An 18,960-nucleotide genomic window follows, 5' to 3' on the forward strand; every position below is an offset into this window, starting at 1 on the left:
ACCTTACCTTTCTTTGCATTAAAATATATGCAGTTTAGCCTACCAGTCCTCCCATGTGCCTTATTATGCCCCTGTCTGCTTTGCTTACTGGACTTGCTTCATTTATCTTCTTTATTTGATATTTCCTCACCTGTTGTAGTACTACTCTGTGTCCCACCCCGCTGCCACATTAGCTTAAGATCCTCCCCAACAGGATGAGTAAACCTGCTGGTCCACCTTTATCCATGCTATTTGTTGTAGTCTCAAAGAATTTTAGCAAATTTGTCAAATTGGATTTCTCTTTCATTAAACTATGTTGACTCTGCTTGATTGTCTTATGATTTCCTAAATGTCCTGCTATTACCTCCTTAATTATGGATCCCTGTATTTTCCCAATAACTGATGTTATTGGTCTGTAGCTTTTCGTTTTCTGCTTCCCTCCTTTCTTTGACAGCGGCGTTACGTTTGTAGTTTCCAATCCCCTGGGACCTCTCCAAAATCCAGGAAATTTTATTAGATTACAACCAAGGCCTCACTATTTCTGCAGGCACCTCCTTAAGCCTCCTTTGAGAGACTGCAGCTGTGGGCTGCTACAGAGATCGGTGCTGGAGCCCCAGTTTTTTCACAATCTTTGTCAATGGTTCAGGTGAGGGAACCAAGAGTACTATATCCAACTTTGCTGATGATTCGATGGTGAGAATTGAAAGGTGTTGGTGTTCAGAGCGACCCTTGTGTCCTTGTACATGGATAACTGAAAGTTAATGTACAAGTACAGCAAGCAATTAGGAAGGAAAATGGTATGTTGGCTTTTATTATGTGAATACAAGAGTAAGTTCATCTTGCTGGAATGATATAGGGCCCTGGAAGATCACACCTGAAATATTGTTCTCCAATTTAATTGAAGATCTCACTCTCTAACTGCTCCCATTCACTCACTTGATTGGCTCCTGTGATTGGGAGGTAAGCCCTATGGGGAGAGGTTAAGCAGACTAGCCTTTAGTCTCCTGAGTTTAGAAGAATGAGAGATGATCCAGTTGAAAGGTACAAACTTCTTATGAGGCTTGATAGGGTAGATACAAAGATGATGTTTACCTTGGTTGGGGTGTCTAGATCCAAGGATTAACCCAGACAGTGGTGAATCTTTGGAATTTTCTACTCAAGAGAGGTGCAAAGGTACAATCATTGAGCATGTACAAGAGAAGATCAATAAATTTATAGGTATTTAGGGAATCAAGGGATTATGGAGTTACTGCAGGAAAGGGAGACTCTGGCAAAAGATTAACCATGGTGTTATTGCATGGTGGAGTGAATAGCTTGCTTCTACTTCTATTTCTTATGCTCTTATGCAAGTGAATAATGTTCTTATGAATGAGAGGTGATCTTATAGAGATGTATAAAATCAGGAGGAACATAGATACGGTCAATGTACACAGTCTTTTTCCCAGCATTAGGGAATCGAGAAGTAGAGGGCACAGGTTTAAGGTAAGAGGTGAGAGATTTGACAGGAACCTGAGGGGCAACTTTTCACCCAGAGGGTGGTCAGTATATGGAATGATCTGCCAGAGGAAGTGATTGAGGCAGGTAGATTAACAACATTTAACAGGTACTTGGACAGTTACATGATAGAAAAAGTTCAGAGAGACATGGGCCAAATGCAGGCAAATGGGACTAGGTTAGATGGGAATCTTGGTTGGCATGGACTGGTTGAGTCAAAGGGCCTATTTCCATGTTGCATGACTCTGTACAGAACTGGCCAATGTCTTAGAGCCATAGAGTCATGGAGTAATACAGCATGGAAACTGGCCCTTCTGCCCAACTTGTTTGTGCTGACCAAGATGTCCATCTGAGCTAGTCCCACTTGCCTGCATTTGGTCTGTATTGCTGGGCTTGTAACATGCTAATTAAAATGTTCACTGGAATGCATTTTAAGAATTCCGCACCATTTGTAATTTCCTCACTGTCACAGTTAATTCTGTCGCAATAGTGGTTCTGCAAAGCTGCATCCGAGTATTGGGTAACTGCTGCTTTTGTAACCATTTAATTTTTTTACTCAGAACAGTTTGTTGTTAGATTATTAAAAAAAAAGGTTCCTGAAATTGATGACAAAGATCTAAAATTTGCAACATCAGCCACAGCTTCCCCTGTGCTTCATTTCCTCCTGCCAATTTCCCTAACTGAATCAACAATAAGGGACTTATTCACAATCACACTCACCCTGTTCGTGGCAGTGAGAAACTGAACTCATGTGGAACCAGGTAAGGAGACTATAGTGCATCCATCTCTTGGAGGCTGTTCTTTCTCTAAATTATGTAATAATTTTAACATTTGCCATTTCATCTCTGTTATTTACGAGGTTTCCAGTATTAATCTTTGCTTGTTTGCTGTGTCTTCCTCATCCTCCCTACATAGCTGACTGACATTGTATAAAAGTCAGTTGCTTACCCTCACTGTGCCTGACTTAACATGCAGCCATCCTAGTCTCATTCCTCAGTAGTAATCATTCCTTGGGCTGGTGTATCACTAAGTGGAACATGTAACAAATTGCCCTAAAAACACTATTGCTCTAATGTGCCTTGGCTCGGTTGATAACACCCAACTGGAATGTCAAGCAGTCCCTGGAGATTAAAGTCTAAAAACTGAGCCAAGTTTCCCAGTGACAGCACTGAGGGAGCACTGCACCATCAGAGGGGCAGTGCTGATGGAGGACGGTACTATTGAAAGGAGTACTGAGGGGCATTTCACTATGGAGGTGCAGTACTGATTGAGCAATTGCACCGTGGCTGAACTGATGGAGCACTTGACTGTTAGAGGGACAGTATAGAGAGACTGCTGAAGTAAAAACTTAAAATTTTGGCAGGTCAATCAGTATCTGTGGAAAGAGTAACAGAGTTACTGTTTTGGATTAAAGAACCTTGATCAGAATTGAAAAAGACAGAGCTCTTTTCCAGTTCTGATGAAGGTTCTTTGTCCTGAAATGTTAATTCTGTTTCTCTTTCCAGAGATGTTGTCTGTTTTTCCCATTTCTTGGCAGATCTGGTACAGGCTCTATGAGAACCCATTCATTTGAAGGAGGATTTATATCTGGTGAATTGGGAAGGTGATTTTTACTTTAGTATTTACTTTTGTTTCATATTTTACTTCAGTTTGATATGTTTATTGATTTGTAAATGTGTTTTAATCAAGCTTTTTTTTAATAACTCTGTTAATTAAACACACCACTTAGCTTAAGTGCCTCTGTACGTTAGGGATATTTTAACGTTCTAAAATTGCCTCACATGCTTTGACAGGAGGCTCTGGCCTCACCTTCTGTAAAGGCTCACTTCACTCGAGGCGTCTTTGTGCCTCGCTGCCTGACTATTAGCTGTAGAGGGCCAGCAAGGGCAGTCCTCCGCATCTGGGCCTGGTAAGTGGGGCAGGCAGGGACCACCCTTGCAATTCTAACCAAATGCACAGCGATAGTTGTGGGTGGGGCCACCCTTCAAGGATACACCGTGGTGGAGGGAATACTTGGTGTGAGGTGCCTAACAGAAGTTTCTCTCTTACCAGTGCAGGATGAAGACTATCACTGTGGTTGTGGTCCTGTTTCACATTGAGTCGAGCTTGGGGACAAAATGTGAGGGCATCCCGACATTGAACAGAGGAGAAGCCATCAATTGTTCACGCCACTGCCTAGACTGGTCTGAGTTACAGCTTACAGCTCTGACATCCTTGTCACTAAAAAACTGTGGAATATCTCGCATTATTAACATTACTGCCAATACAGAGCTGAGGAAACTGAATCTCATGAATAACAAACTGCAGGACCTTCCACAAAATTTCCTTAAAAGCTTTTCAAAATTAACGGAATTGAATCTCGTTGGGAACCCTCTAAAATCCATCCCGCTCAGTCTCATCAAGGAAATAAATGTCAATTTTAGTTGTTCTTGCCATGTCTTGGAAGGTATATTTCACAGTTGCGGGGAGTCATTGAATTGCACACAGAGTTCCCTGAACAATGTAAGTTGCATTGGACGAAACGGAATTGAACCGTTGACTTTGGACAATTTCTATAAAGCTGAGTGCACAGGGTTAATGCTTGTCTACATCCTTGTTCCAATCTTGATTATTGTTGTCATTGCAATTGTTGTTCTTGTGCTGGTGAAATATCGCTCAAAGATCACCACTCACTTCTCACCACCTCCAAGCAAACGGCAGTCAGTGTGTTCAACAGACCGTGGGCAGGAGAGATATGCAAGCGCAGCGAACTGGAAAGATGCAGCGGCAGGATCACATGGAGCTGCCCGGGAAACACCTCACAGGGATTACGAAAACGTCTTTATGGAGGATTCGGACAAGGCAAGGTATGGCAGATAAGTTAAAGCCTAATGTTCATTAGTCACTGCAAATGGCACACAACATGAATTAAGTTTGTCCATACAGCAAACACTTCAACGCAACACAACACAGTGGTAATGGTAAATAGATCTTCACAACAGTATATAAACACATATCCACAATAACAGTAATTGTGCAATTATAAGTTCACAACAGTAGTTTATATACTCATGTATATAACACAGGTGTATAAACTACTGTTATGAATGTATAGTTGAACAAGTATACAAATGCAGGTGTACATATTAATGAATCTACAGAAGACTAACCATGTTACTATAAGTACATACGTATGCCACAGGAACTGAAAGTGGATAAATACACCTACACAAAAATAACCCTGTGTGCAAATAAAATTACATACCAGTAACTGTAAGCAGGTAAGTAAATACACACACCTGTACCTACATATGTAAATGTATCTACACAGGAATAACAATGTCTGTAAATACACATGCTCAACAGTGACTACAGGTGTGCAAATAAAACTGTTACACATAGCAAATAAAGTAGCTATGTGTAAACACACAGGTAACTTCAAGTGTATGAACACAGCAGCAATACAGAATACAGAATGAGGCTGATAAACTACAAGCACAAATAAGTAAAAGCAATTTAATGAGGAACAGTCAGAGGGAGTACTGATGAAGGTCAGTGTTCAAGGACTGATACAATGGATGCAGAAACAATATTTTCACTTGTGGGGTAGAGCATTACTAGAGGTATTAATATAAGATATTCACCAAGGAATCCAATAGGGAATTCACAAGAAACTTCATTACCCAGAGAGTGGTGACAGTATGGAATTTGAAATGAACAGTATAGAAGCATTTAAGAGGAGGCTGGACAAGCATATGAGGGAGAAGAGAATAGAGAGAAATACTGATACATTCAGATGAGAAGAGATGGGAGCACTTCTGAGTGCTGCATAAACACTGGTACAGACTGGTTGGGTCAAGTGGTCTGTTTCTGTACAGTATATCCTGCGTAATCCTATGTAATTCCATGCGAATTGCAGAGGGCGAACTTCAATGAAATGGGAGGCTATGGAGCCAGGGTAAAAGAGAACCAGAGATTGATAGGAAATATTGGAACAGAATATTGGATGACCTTTAAGGAGGAGATGTTTCAGCTAAGTACATTCCCACAAGAGAGAAAAATAGGAAAATCAAAGCCAGGGCTCCTTGAAGATGGTAGTAAATATGATGAAGTAAAAAGCAGAAGTGTATGATGAATATCAGGTGAATTCTTCAAGTGAGAACCAGTCTAAATAAAACTGGTTGAAAGAGGAAGTGAAGAGGGAAATAACACTGGCAGGAGATAATACGAGAATAAAGTGTCAGCTAATCATAACAGGAAGTCCAAAAATCTTATACCGACATAGTAAAATTAAACAGGTAGGAAGAGGTAGGGTGTGACTTATTAGAGATAAAGAGGGTGATATATGCTTAAAAGTGCAGGACATGACTGAAATATTTAATGACTTCTCTAAGGAGAGGATGCTGACATGACATCTGTAGATACGAAGGACAGGATGAAACATGATAGGTAGGATGTACTGGAAAGACTGACTATTCTTAAGGTGGGTCAGTCACCTGTTCTAGGTGGCTTGCATCCCAGGTTGCTCTGGGAAATGGGGATGGAGGTAGCACAGGGGTTTGTCATAATCTTCCAATTCCAATCTTTCTTAAATATGGGAGAGGTGCTATTGGACTGGAAATTAGCAAGAGTGGAACCATTGTTCAGGCAAGGGTGAAAGGACATTCCTGGTAAATATAAAACCAATCAAGTTAGTAGCAATGGTGGTAAGATGTCAGAAACAACAATTAGAAAAAACACATAAAATTGGATTTGGAGACTTCTGAATTAACTAGGGGGAGCCAGCAGATTTTGTTTGGGTAACTAAATGAAATGCTTTGATGCAAATACTGAGAAAGTTGATGAAGGGAATGCATGGAGGTTGTCTATGTGGAGTTTAGGAGAATGAAAGTGCCATATAAGAGGCTAGTTAACAAAACTGGGGCTAAAGGAATTAAAGGGCTAGTGTCAACTGGATGAAAATTGTCTCAAGTTCAATCTTGTTTTTCAGACTAGAGGGTGATAGAGCTGGTTTACCCCAGAGCTAGGACAGCTATATATGTATACTATATATGTCCTATACACAGCTATTATGCTGGCAATCAAGTGGTTTGCATGCAGTCTTGGAAATTTGCTATTGTCTTCAATGAATTCTGTCAGAAACCTTCCTCTTTCTTTGTGTTCATCTTAAAGCAATTTTAATAGTTTGATAAAATTTCTTTAAAATTGACGCGGTGTCAATAAACAGTACAAATGCAGTGGTGTATCAGTCAAAACAATGCTGATCTTTTAAAAAATAGATTGAAATTCTAGGTGATTTTGTTTTGCCTCGTTATTGAGCTATCTTTCCAGAGCACAAAAAATGCTGTGAACATAATCTTGTGAGCATTTTGGGTGCAATCAAAAGAATTTGCTTCCACAAAATATACTCTTTGACCATATTTAAAATGCACACTTAAGTGAACAGTCAAACGATGTTTATCTTTTAAAAAATATATTTAAATCTTCGGGGATTTTTTTTAATAAACATGATCGCTAATTGACTTAGCTGGTTGAAAAATAAAGAATTGGCCAGAATTTTAACTCCTTTCTTACTAATTTTCAAAGGAAAAGTTCAGTAGTTTTGGGACCCCATAACTTATAAAATATCTTAGACCTGCCACTGTTCATATGTCTTTAAATTAAAGCTCTTGCCCTAGATTCACAAAAAAACTCACTAATATTCAACGGGAGAAATTAAAATTAGGCCCCATTTGGGCTATGGGAGGTTTAGAAAAACTAAAAGAGCAGGTGCACATTCTTGTGCTGAACCTAACCTACATGTAAGATTTCAGATTTCTAGATTGTTTTGTACGGAACTATGCACGGGACATGTGGACATGCTATTTTATATATTTTTACATATATAAATGACATTGTTAGTGGAATATAGAGTAAAATTTTACTTCTTTTTGCTGATAATACCAAAGCTGATGGTCTGGCAAAAAAGTGAGATTACATCAATAATCCACGCCAACACATAGATAACCAGACAGAATAGAATGGGCAGAGAAGTGGCAGACGGAATTTAGTACATTTCAGCAGAAGGGACGGGGAGAGGCAACGTAGAGTTTGTGGCAGAGTCCTAAAGAATGTGCAGGAAGAGAAGGATGTGAGAATCCAAGTGCCACCTTTGGAGATAGCAGGTTGTGCTGAAACAGTAGTAGACAAAATATATACAAACTTTGGTCTTATAAATGGAGGAATTGAGTACAAAAGCAGGAATGATGTCATGCTGATTCCTGGAAGATCTCTAATTAGATCACAACTAGAGTACTACATCCATTTTGGTCACAGTGCTTCAGGAAGGACATCTAGGTTCTTCATGCAGAGGACGCTTACCAGAATGACTTCTGGATTAGTGGTTTTAGTTACAAGATTAGGTTAGAGAAGCTGTCATTGTTCTCCTTGTAGCAAAGGAGGTTGAGGGAGATTTGACTGAGGTGTAGAAGATGGTGACAGGTTTATATAAGTATGACAAAGAAAAGTTGATCTTATTAATTGATGGTATAAGGATAAAGGGTCACAGATTGAATGTTTTAGGCAAGAAATACAAGAGGAATTTGAGGGAGAATTTTTTTAATGCTGCATGTGGTATTGAGCAGAACTCACTGCTGATGAGGGTGTGGAAGAAAGGACAATCAATGATGGCAATTGAGGAAAACAATCTTGCAGTGTTACCTGTATAGACCACAGCAATGGGACTGACTGAATTGCTTTACAGAAGCCAGAATGGACTCAATGGCTGAATATCCTCCTTCTGTACCATTGTGATGCAGTGATGCCAGCTATTAACTAAGTGTATAAATGTGCACACCTGTAACTGTGCAAATCATTAAATGTACAAATTGATTAGTTAAGTCACTGATATGTTAATGTCTATAAAAGACTCATGTTTAAAATCTTATAGAAATAAATCCCAATCTAAATTGACATCTGATTTAATTAATTATTCACTTTAAACCAATCTTTTTAGCACAGTAAGTGAGAGAGAAATGCTAGGATTTTCAAAATCAAGTCAGTTTTCCCAAATTAAATGGAGACAGTAAATGGCATTGAAGGAAATGACAGCTGGGTAAATATAGCCAGGCTTTTCCAGAGCTATTGATTACGCTGTGACATTACATTAAATGGGTATGAATGAATAGTTAATAAACTGGACAATATCAAATGAAATCAGTTCTTCACTTTGAGCCTACTCTCTTTCCAGTTTACTGCTCTCTCTATTCTCTCTGTATCTCTCTTTCTGTCTTCCCTTTTACTCTCTCTCTCTTTGCCTCTCAAATAGTTTTATTAGATTCATTTCTACTTGATAAATCTTGAATCTGTAAAAGGAGAGAGTGAATTGCAAACTGTACTTATCATTTATTGTTTTAATATTTTGAACTATATCAACTTTAGAAAGTATAAAATAAATGAATTGAAAGAAGGAGGCAGAGAGATTTTGCATTTTACAAAAATGTTAGAAGCCCCCTACTATTTATTAAACCCAGTAAATAATAGTAATTACCCCCTTTCAATAATGTTAGACCAAGGACCAAAAGGAGATAGACTAAAGGAGTGTGCATCCATTCTGGAAACGCCAATAATTACCTTATTATTTCATTACAGTGCCAGCCTAGCTTATGGACTGAGGGAACAAAAGCCGCAGTTGACTCAGAGAGGGGAGCTGCCAACCAGTCCAAGGAAACATTTAGTTTAAATAGCACTTGTGAATGCTTGATAAGGCAGATGCACCTATTACAGGCTTCAGCTCTCATGGTGGCAATGGGATTCCATAGGGTGTGTCTGAGGACTGTGAGCACCAGGTGGATTTGCAGAGGCTGTAGAACTGGGTGAAGCTATGGACCAGATGCTGAACTTTCATCAATACTATTGTGAAGAAATGGTGAATGGAAATTGTTCCAACCAAGTCCCAAAGAAAGTGGGGGGCCACAACAAAAAAACACCTCTCTCCTGGCCCACCCAGGAAAAACAATCCAGATATGATCAGTTAAGAATGCAATGTGTAGGAGGAAATCCCACTGATATCCCCTATTCCATGTAGCATGCACATAAACTGGGAGAGCAAGAAATACCTCATTCACAGAATCTTGAGAAAAATAGTGCTGTTGTTTTAAGGAATACGCGAGTAAGGTAGAGATGTGTATTATGCTGAGCTGCTTGTTCTCTTTATAATGGTATTTTTACCTTCCAGGAAGCAGCAGACTCCTGACGATACTTACTATCTGGAGAGTGATGCAGCTTGTGAAATTTACCAAAATGAGCAGCCTGTCTACTGTAACTACACTGGGCCAGCTGCTAAAGCAGAGGATGATATATACATTGTACCTGACCATTAAATACAATATTGGGATTCCCCCAAATATGTGCAAAATCTCCAAGTAGACATTTTATTCCATTTCCCTTTGATAATGGTCTTGAAAACCTCTCACTTTTAAGAACCTGGACAGATAGCAGGGACCACCCAAACGGAGCATCTGGAACACAAAATGAACATCTGGAGCTTAACCTGAACAATGTAACTTAACAAGAACATCAGTATTGCAACCTAAACTCAGCTATTATATATAGAATTCAAGCTAAACATACGTGGACTACAGTAGAAAATCAGGAAGCTCACAAAACAATAGAAATCCGTCTGAAATCCATCAGAAGATTAAGAACTTGAACAAATATCAGGACTCTTCCAGCATTATATTGAAACCAAATAGCTGAGTGTTTATTGTATTGTTAAGATTTTTTTTCCCAAGTGGTGAACGTAGCAGCAGGAGGTTGTGGTTCGAAGCAGAATGCTGGGGTGGTGCACTAGTGCCTTATGTGGTTTTGTGTTTGCAGTTTGATACAATCAGAATGACAGAGCTTTAGGATTGGGATGGAGAGGAGGTCAGAGAGTCATAGAACTGTAGCAGTCAGCAAGGATATCAGGAACTAGTTAACAGGAGCAGGAAGTGCCAGTCAGTGAAAATTTAGGTATAAGAATCAGAGTTATTGAGGAAAGGAGGAACTAATCAGAGGAACTGAGGGAAACTGACCAATGGAAGGAAGAATTAATCAGAATGTTCATTAGCTGCTGTTCAGTGGGTTCTGACAGATCTGGCACTATGCTAGGAGCACACTGGGAAGACATCAGTGCAGTGGGGCTACACTGGGAGCACATTGGCAGAACATTGGGAGTACAATGGGTGTGCTCTGAGAGTACACTGGACAGCACAGAGAGCAAACTGACACCACAATGGGAGCACATTGGTATGACACTGGTAGCATGCAGGGGGCATACATGGATATTCGGAGCAAGTCATACTTACCTGAATAAACTAATAATCAAGGACAACTTGACCCAAATCTGCCACATATAGTTGGGTCCTATCAGACTCAGGTTGAGTAGCCAGGTTCCACTCTGCAATATCTTGGTTTGCCGCTTACCACTGGATCAGACAGGCACTGTATTCAATGATTTTATATACTTTGATTTCAGTGAGAAACAGGCAGCATTTCGGGCACTGGGAGTTGCCAGCATTTCTGGCTTCCTACATGTGCTAGCAGCCATGGACTACACTCATGTGCCATCAGGGCTGCCATGAAACTCCTGGACCATTTCCTTGACAGATTCCACTCCCTCAATATTCAGTTGCTTGTGGACCATCAGAGAAAGTTTCTGATGGTGAATGCCACATTTCCGGGAAGCACACGGGACATTTCCATCCACAGGGACACTGAGCTGTTGAACATTTTCCACAGTTGGTACTGCCCAGAAGGATGGATGCTGGGGGGAGGGGGAGGGGGGTGGGTGAGGGTGACCCTCTACTTCCCTAGCTCCTCCTAACATAGCAACTGGATACCGTGATGTGGGAGCCACGTATCAGAATTATTGTGGAAAGTACCCTTCAATTTCCATTGCCTGCATCAGTCTGGGGGCAGCCTGCAGCAAACACACCAGCAGGTGCAGTGGTTGCACCATTGTGCGCAGAGTGCAACACAACCCAGCAATCGGCGGGCAGCAGTCAGTGTGCAGAGAAGAGCAATTGCAGGCTTGGACCCCGAGGAGCAAGAGGAGCAGGAGGATGGGACAGGCTGCTGTGGGGAGGGTGGAGGCATTCTAGCAAAGCAGAAACAGCCTCAAGAGCCAGCAGAGCAGAGGAAAGAGGCATTGACTGCATGAATTATTAGGACTTCCTGACTGAGAGACACCTTTCATAGAAGTTTGCTCAATCATTGTGCCCAGTGCAGATAACTATCCCCTCCACACTCCAATCTTTGACAGCAACATGGTTCATCTGTAATCAACTAACAGCATAAGTGGCACATAAAAGTCGCTCACAAACTCCTCTGCACATCCACCTGTACTGATGAGAACATACCAATGCATGAAATACTGATTCAGTTACTGAAGTGTCATGCTACAATTGTTATTGTGGTCTGCTGGAGTGCTGGAGCCTGATATACCTTGTGAGGACATGAAATTTATTCTTGTGTTGCTCGAGTGAGTGGGGATTCTCACACAGAGGAGAGAGCTGGCGCCACATCCTACTGGACTGTATGTGATGGACATAATGGGTCTCCTTGCTTCCCAGCACAGAGCACCTTCCTCCTGCCTTGTATAGAAACATAGATGCTTAGAAAATAGGAACAGAAGTAGACCATTTGGCCCCTTGAGCTTGCTCTGACACTCCTTACAATCATGGCTGATCCTCGAATTCAATGTCATATGCTTGCTTTCCCCCATACCCTTTAATATTTTCTATGTTTAGAAATCTATTCATCTGCTTCTTAAATATATTCAGCAACTTAATCTCCACAGTCTTCTGTGATAGAGAATTCCACAGATTTACCATCCTCTGAGAGAAGAAATTCCTCATCATCTAAGTCCTAAATATTTTATTCCATATCCTGAGATTGTGATCCCTTAATTATAGAACTCCACTAGCCAGGAGAAACATTCTTCCTGTATCCAGTCCATCAAGCCCCGTTAGAACTTTGCATGTTTCGATGAAGTCTCCCCTCATCCTTCTAAACTCTACTGAATACCTGCCCAGTCAACCCAATCTCTCATATCTAGTTGACTAGAACTTCTCTCTTTGAGTGAATCTGGGAGTCCTCTTCCTCTCCCTGCAGCTTCTGTCTCCTCAGTGCAGCCTTAATGTGCACTTCTGTCTGGATGTCATGAGGAGTGTGCCTTTAAGAGCCAACACCCTTCTCCAATTGGTGAGTTGTGAATTTTCAGAAGTTGTATTTAGCTGAGTGTTGTGCCTTCAGGAGTAGGGCAGCTGCTGATCTGGGGCACGCTTCTGTGTGTGAATCACCCTAATACTCTTTTAAATGCCTTTTTGACCAATTTTACAATATTCTGGGGGCAAATCATCGTATTCTTAAAAAAGTGAAATCTAGTTCCTAGGCACATATGTGCAAAATATCAATGATGTGATTTTATTTGTAACTCTTGGAAAATAACTTCATGATTGATTTAAATGTCATTGAGGATTGAATAAACAACGATCCCATGCTGTTACAAAGTGGATGATATTATTTTGTATAAACTATGAGTGTTTAGTTCTGCAGTGAATGACTTTCATCTTGGATAAACATTGCCTCTGTACTGTTACACCACCAGTGCCCATTACCCTGAATGTCCAGCAGGGGAGAGAATGTGTTCTGCCCTGGGTCAAGTGCTCCATTTACATGGCAGGAGAGAGATTCTAATCTCAGCCTTCCATGGCAATGAGAGGCAGTTGGCCTGAACATGGAGAACAGAACACAGTTCGTGTCCACCTGAAGTTGGGTGGACCTAGGGAGTGAGCAGCTCCATGAAGGTGCTGCTTGAGTTGTACAGGTTCAGACTAGAGGAGATCATTGTGTTGCAAGAGTTCCCTTGCAGTGATGTGTCCCATCAGAAAGTAGATGGCTGCTTGAAGATGCTGAGGCCCGATGAGGAGAAGAGAAAGGAAAGACCCTTGTCACTGACCCTTGTGCAGAGACTCACTTCCCACTCCTACAAGAAAGAAAAATGAAGCCTGGTTGTCCACATGTTTCATCCACGTCTTGGATATTCTCACATTCTCACATCATAGATGTCAAGGACAGGCATAGTGTGTGGACAAGTAGGAAAAGCAGAGAAGCAAAGCTGAGGGCAGACAACAGAACATAGAACAGTACAGCACAGGAACAGGTCCTTCTGCCCATGATGTCTGTGCTGACCATGACACCAACTTAAACTAATCCCATCTGACTGCACTTGGTCTATATCCCTCCATTCCCTGCCTGTTCTCTGTCAAGGCCCCAGCAAGGAAACAGATGGCAGAGCACATCTATAGACAAGTTATAGAAATCTGAGGAACCTGCACAAACCTAAGAATTGTTTAGACATAGGCTGGGTTAGGAACAGGGTAAAAGACACAGAGGAAGCTATTTCTTTAATGGATATGAAACATCTCCTGAAAAATTAATAAAAATGCAGATGCTTCAAATCTGAGATAAAAGGCATTCCCAGTATGCACAGTGTGTCTCGCTGAACTCCCAGTGTACTCAATGTGCACAGAGAATGCTGGAAAATCTCAGCAGGTCGGACCGTATCTACTAAGGTTTCAGGTTGAAGACCCTTCATCAGAACTGAAACGTTTGACTAGAAACATTAACCAGTCTTAGTCTGTGTCCTGAGACTGTGACCCCTCATCCTAGACACCCAAGCCAGGGGAAACATCTTCCTCACATCCAGTCAGCCTAGACCTGTCAGAATTTTGTACCTTTCCGTACAGACCTGGTCGACCCAATTTCTCCTCATATGACAGTCCTAGCATACCAGGAATCAGTCCGGTGAGCCTTCGCTGCATTCTCTATGGTAAGTATAACCATTCTTAGATAACTTTATTTATGTAGCACGGTAACAGACCCTTCCGGCCCAACGAGCTCGCGCCGCCCAATTGCACCCATGTTAACTTACTAACCCATACGTCTTTGGAATGTGGGAGGAAATCGGAGCTCCCAGAGGAAACCCATGCAGTCACAGGGAGAAAATACAAACTCCTTACAGGCAGCGGCAGGAATTGAAACCCTGATCGCTGGTGGTGTAATAGCATTACGCTAACTGCTACGCTACCATGCCACCCATAAGGAGATCAAAGTTACACACAATACTCCAGGTATGGTCTTACTGTGGCCCTGCATAACTGCAGTATGACATTGTTGCTCCTGTACTCAAAATCTCTTACATGAAGTCCAAAATACCATTTGCCTCTTAACAGCTTGCTGCACCTGCATGTTTGCTTTCAGTGACTGATATACAAGGACAACATTTGCATATTAACATTTTGTAATCTATCACAATTTAAATAATAGCTTCACAATTTATCGACATTATATTACATCTGCCATGCACTTGCCCGCTCACTCAATTTGTCCAAATTGCCTTGAGGCCTCTTTGCCTCCTCCTCACCACTCACAATCCCACCCAGACCTGTACCATTGGCAAGTTTAGGAATATTGCATTCTGTTCCCTCATCCAGATCATTGATGTATATTGTGCAAAAACCAAACTGCTGGAGGAACTCAGCAGGTCGAGCAGCATCTGTGGGGGGAAAGGAATCGTCAATCCTTCCTGGGTCAAGACCCTGCATCAGGATATATATTGTGAATAGCTGGAGCCTAAGCTCTGATCCCTGCTCCACCCCATTGGTCACTGCCAGCCGCCCTGAGAAAATCCCATTTATTCCTCATCCCTGATTGTGCCTGTCAACCAATTTTCAGTCCATGCCAGTAGGTTACATCCAATCTCATGTGCTCTAATATTGCACATTAATCTCTTCTGTGGGACTTTCTCAAAGGCCAGAACATCAAAATACACCACATCCATTGGTTCTCACTTATCCTCTCTCCCAGTTACATCCTTAAAAAAACTCTGGTAGGTTTTTCAAACACGAATTCCAAAAATAGGGAGCTATGTGGGAGGGAAGGGTTAGATAGATCTTAGAGCAGGATAAAACGTCGGCACAACATTGTGGGCCGAAGGGCCTGTACTGTGCTGTTGTGTTCTATGTTCAATGATTTCTCTTTGATAAATCCCTGTTGACTTTGTTTGACCCCCATTGACATTTTCCAACTGTCCTGCTATCACATGCTTTTATAATGGATTGCTGGGACTTTCCCACTACTGACGTTAGGCTAACTAGTCTGCCATTTCTTGTTCCCTTTCTCCGATCATTTTTACATATGCCCCCCTCCAATCTACAGCTTCTATAATCTATAGAATTTTGGAAGATTGCAACTAATGCAACTATCATTTCCATGGCTACCTCTTTTAGTACTCTGGGGTGCAGATTATTATTACCTGGGGATTTATCAGCTTTTTGTGCCATTAATTTCTCCAGCACTATCATTTTATTAATGCCAATTCCTCTTAATACTTACTTTTCATTAGATTCTAGGTCTCCTATTTTTGCAAAGTGTGTGTCCTCTTCCATGAAGACACAACCAAAGCATTTATTTCAGGTAACCTACAGTTCCTGTGCTCCTTTCTCTCTCCTTCTGTTTCCCTCCTTCCCACCCCCCACCCCACCCCCTTTCTCCTGTCCCAACTGGTTCATTATCCATCCCTTATCTGACTCCACTTATCACCCTCCTTACCTGTCATATTCCGGCATCCGCAGCCTCATGTGCTTTCACTTACCACCTTCCAGCCTCCCCGTTCCCCTCCCCCCTCCTGGCTCCTCCTTCTCCCCATCTTTCTCTCTCTCCTTATCTGTTTCTACCTACCGTCCACCAGCCACTGTCTACCAACTTCACCCCTCCCCGGCTCCATCTGCCCATCGCCTCCCTCCTCATCTGGTTCCACCTATCACGTGCAGCCCCTGCTTCACCCTTCCATCTCACGTCTATATACTGGCTATCTCCCTCTTCACTCTCAGTCCTGATGCAGGGTCTCGACCCAAAATGTTGACTATCACTCTGTCTCCACAGATGCTGCTTGACCCGCTGAGTTTCTCCAGCAATTTGTTTTTTGCTCTAGATTACGGCATCTGCAGTCTCCAAAACATGTCACCAAAATATTTGTTTAATTGCTTCTTTTTTTTTTGTTCTGTTATAAATTCTCCTGTTTCTGACTATAAGGAACCTATATCTGTCTTCACTACTTTTTCACATACTCATAGAGGCTTTTGTAGTCCAACTTTATATTCCCTGCATGATTACTCTTATACTTTATTTTTCTTTACAATGAAACTCTTGGTCCTTTTTAAATGAATTCCAAACTGAATTCCAAACTGAACTAATTTTTATGGCAATTTTTATATGTCTCTCTTTAGATTTAATAAGTATAATTAACTTCTCTTGTAACCATGGTTGGGTCACTTTTTCTTTCGTGCTTCTGTTTCAGAAATGAATGTATAACTGTTGCAGTTCCTCCATTTGGTCCCTTAAATGTTAGCCCTTGCCAGTCCATCATCTTCCTTTCTCATGAAGCCCCTTATCTGTCAGGGCCAACTCACTACTCATACTTTAGTAGTTTCCCTTGCTTAAATTTCGGATCCCAGATTTGAACTGAAGTACCTCATTTTCCATTATAGTTACTCTTCCCCAAAGATCCCACACCAACAAGATTACTAAGTAGCTCATTTTCATTGCACAATATGCAGTAAAGGATAGCTTATTCCCTAGCTGGCTCCTCAATGTATTGGTCTGAAAATATTTTCCTGTAATGCTTCACAAATTCGTCCTCTACAGCGTGCCCCAGTGTGTGTGTCCCACTGGAACTCCAAATGTACTTTCAGTAGGCACACATGTTCCACACTGTCCCCTGTCTGCTTGTGCCCCACTGTACTCCCAGTGTACACACGATGTAAGCCTACATACCTCACTATGTACCCCCTTTGTGGTTTCCATTGAACTCCCAGTATATCCTCAGTGTACACACTATGTGTATCTCACTGCACTCTCACTGTATTCCCAGCATATTCCCTTATGTACTCACTGTACTTCCAGTGCTTTTACAGTGTATACGCCCCACTGTATTCCCACTGTACACCCAGTGTATTCCCTGGATGTGTCCCATTGTACTGCAGTGCACTCTCAGTATGAGCCTCACTGTACTCCCAGTGAACTCCCTGTATGATCCCACAGTATCCTGGTGTAGTCCCTGCATGATCCTACTGTACTCCCAGTGCACTCTCAGTGTTTCCTGGTGTACTTCCAGTGATCGGAGTCTCATGTTAAGCCAGAAAATGGAACGTTCTGTTGATCAGGCCAGGACCTGTGTAGAAAGAAACAGAGTTACCCGTCCCCACCAGCCTGAGTATTCCCAGCATTTTTTACTTTTGTTCAGTTTCCCAGAACCTCAGTGTTCACCTCTGGTTTATGATAAATGCTGCAATCATGTAGTGATAGGAAACCGAACTGATTACAAGGCAGATTGAAAAAGAAGTATGACTGATTAGGGAAGAAACGAGAGCTCTTTCGCAAGCGACTCAGTCTAGTCTTTTGCACCCGGCTTCACTGAAGAGGATGTCACCAATTTCACAGCAAAGAAGGAGACAGCAGATCAACTGGTTACAGTGTAAAAAAGATTAAGGGGAGTAAGTTGAGAGGAGTAGGTAGTCATTAGGTTGCTCCAGATGGAAGTTGGGTGGGGAAAACTCTCGCAGTTCCAGCCACAATCTGCCATGAAAACATAAGACAGGAGCAAGAATGGGCCATTCAGTCTCTCGGGCACGTTCCTCCATTCAATAAGGTCACAGCTGATCTGAACTTGCCTCAACTCCCATCTCCTGCCCAGTCTCCATAAACCTTGATTCTCCTAAAATCCGTCTACCTCAGCTTCAAACATACTCGATGACTCCACATCTACAGGTCTCTGGGTAGAGTGGCCTCCTTAGAAATGGGTGTGGTGCCAGAGGGCTGCCAATGTTAGCCCCTTGTTCGCTGAAGGAAGAGAGGGATAAACCCAACAATTACAAGCCAGGTCGGTCCACCATCACTGCTGAAGTAACTCTTCCAGTCACCAACCAGGGACTAAATTATGTGGCCCTTGGAAAAATAAGACGGAATAAATATGTTAAAGGAAAACAGTGTTAATTACATTTATTGAGTAAGTAACAGAAAGGGTTGATAAAGAGGTTGCTGTTAATGCATATTCAGACTTTCAAGGAGCATTTGATAAAATGCAGCATAATCACTTTATTGGGAAAATTAAAGGAGTTAAAGGACAGTGTTTGAGTGAACACAAAATAGTCAGACGGAAGCTAGAGGTGAGCGATGAATGGGCCAGAGGGAAGTGTGCATCGGTGTTCCCCAGCTGTCTCTGTTAATACCACTTCCATTTTTGTTATTTATTAATAATTCAGAATTGCTATCACAGGATCACACAGCACAAAACCAGGCCCTTTGGCCCACCTCGTCCATGCTGACCATGATGCCCATCTATGCTAATCCCACTTGCCTGCTTTAGACCCAGATCCCGTCACGCCCTTCCTATCTAAGTACCCGTCCAAATGCCTTTTCAATGTT

At 41.7% G+C, this 18,960-nt stretch overlaps 1 protein-coding gene across 3 annotated transcripts; it reads left to right on the forward strand.

Annotated features, from left to right (window-relative positions):
- The first annotated feature begins 2,122 nt into the window (after positions 1-2,122).
- LOC127582682 (uncharacterized) lies at positions 2,123-12,966 on the forward strand. 3 transcript variants are annotated; one of them, XM_052038226.1, is made up of 3 exons: positions 2,123-2,234; positions 3,526-4,319; positions 9,668-12,966. In XM_052038226.1, exons 1-3 carry the CDS (start codon positions 2,223-2,225, stop codon positions 9,810-9,812), a joined length of 951 nt encoding a protein of 316 aa, XP_051894186.1. In that variant the 5' UTR covers positions 2,123-2,222; the 3' UTR covers positions 9,813-12,966. The 3 variants fall into 3 exon arrangements, with proteins under 3 accessions (XP_051894186.1, XP_051894187.1, XP_051894188.1); XM_052038227.1 differs by having other exon boundaries at positions 2,130-2,234; positions 3,531-4,319; XM_052038228.1 differs by lacking the exon at positions 2,123-2,234 and adding an exon at positions 2,889-3,076.
- The last annotated feature ends 5,994 nt before the right edge of the window (positions 12,967-18,960 follow it).

The sequence above is a fragment of the Pristis pectinata genome, chromosome 24 (assembly GCF_009764475.1).
Source record: "Pristis pectinata isolate sPriPec2 chromosome 24, sPriPec2.1.pri, whole genome shotgun sequence".
NCBI classification, from domain to species: Eukaryota; Metazoa; Chordata; class Chondrichthyes; order Rhinopristiformes; family Pristidae; genus Pristis; species Pristis pectinata.

Bases quoted from the DNA above. Each gene is read 5' to 3' on its own strand.
- LOC127582682 (XM_052038226.1), top strand. The intron at 4,320-9,667 runs GTATGGCAGATA...TTTACCTTCCAG, and splicing joins GAGGATTCGGACAAGGCAAG to GAAGCAGCAGACTCCTGACG.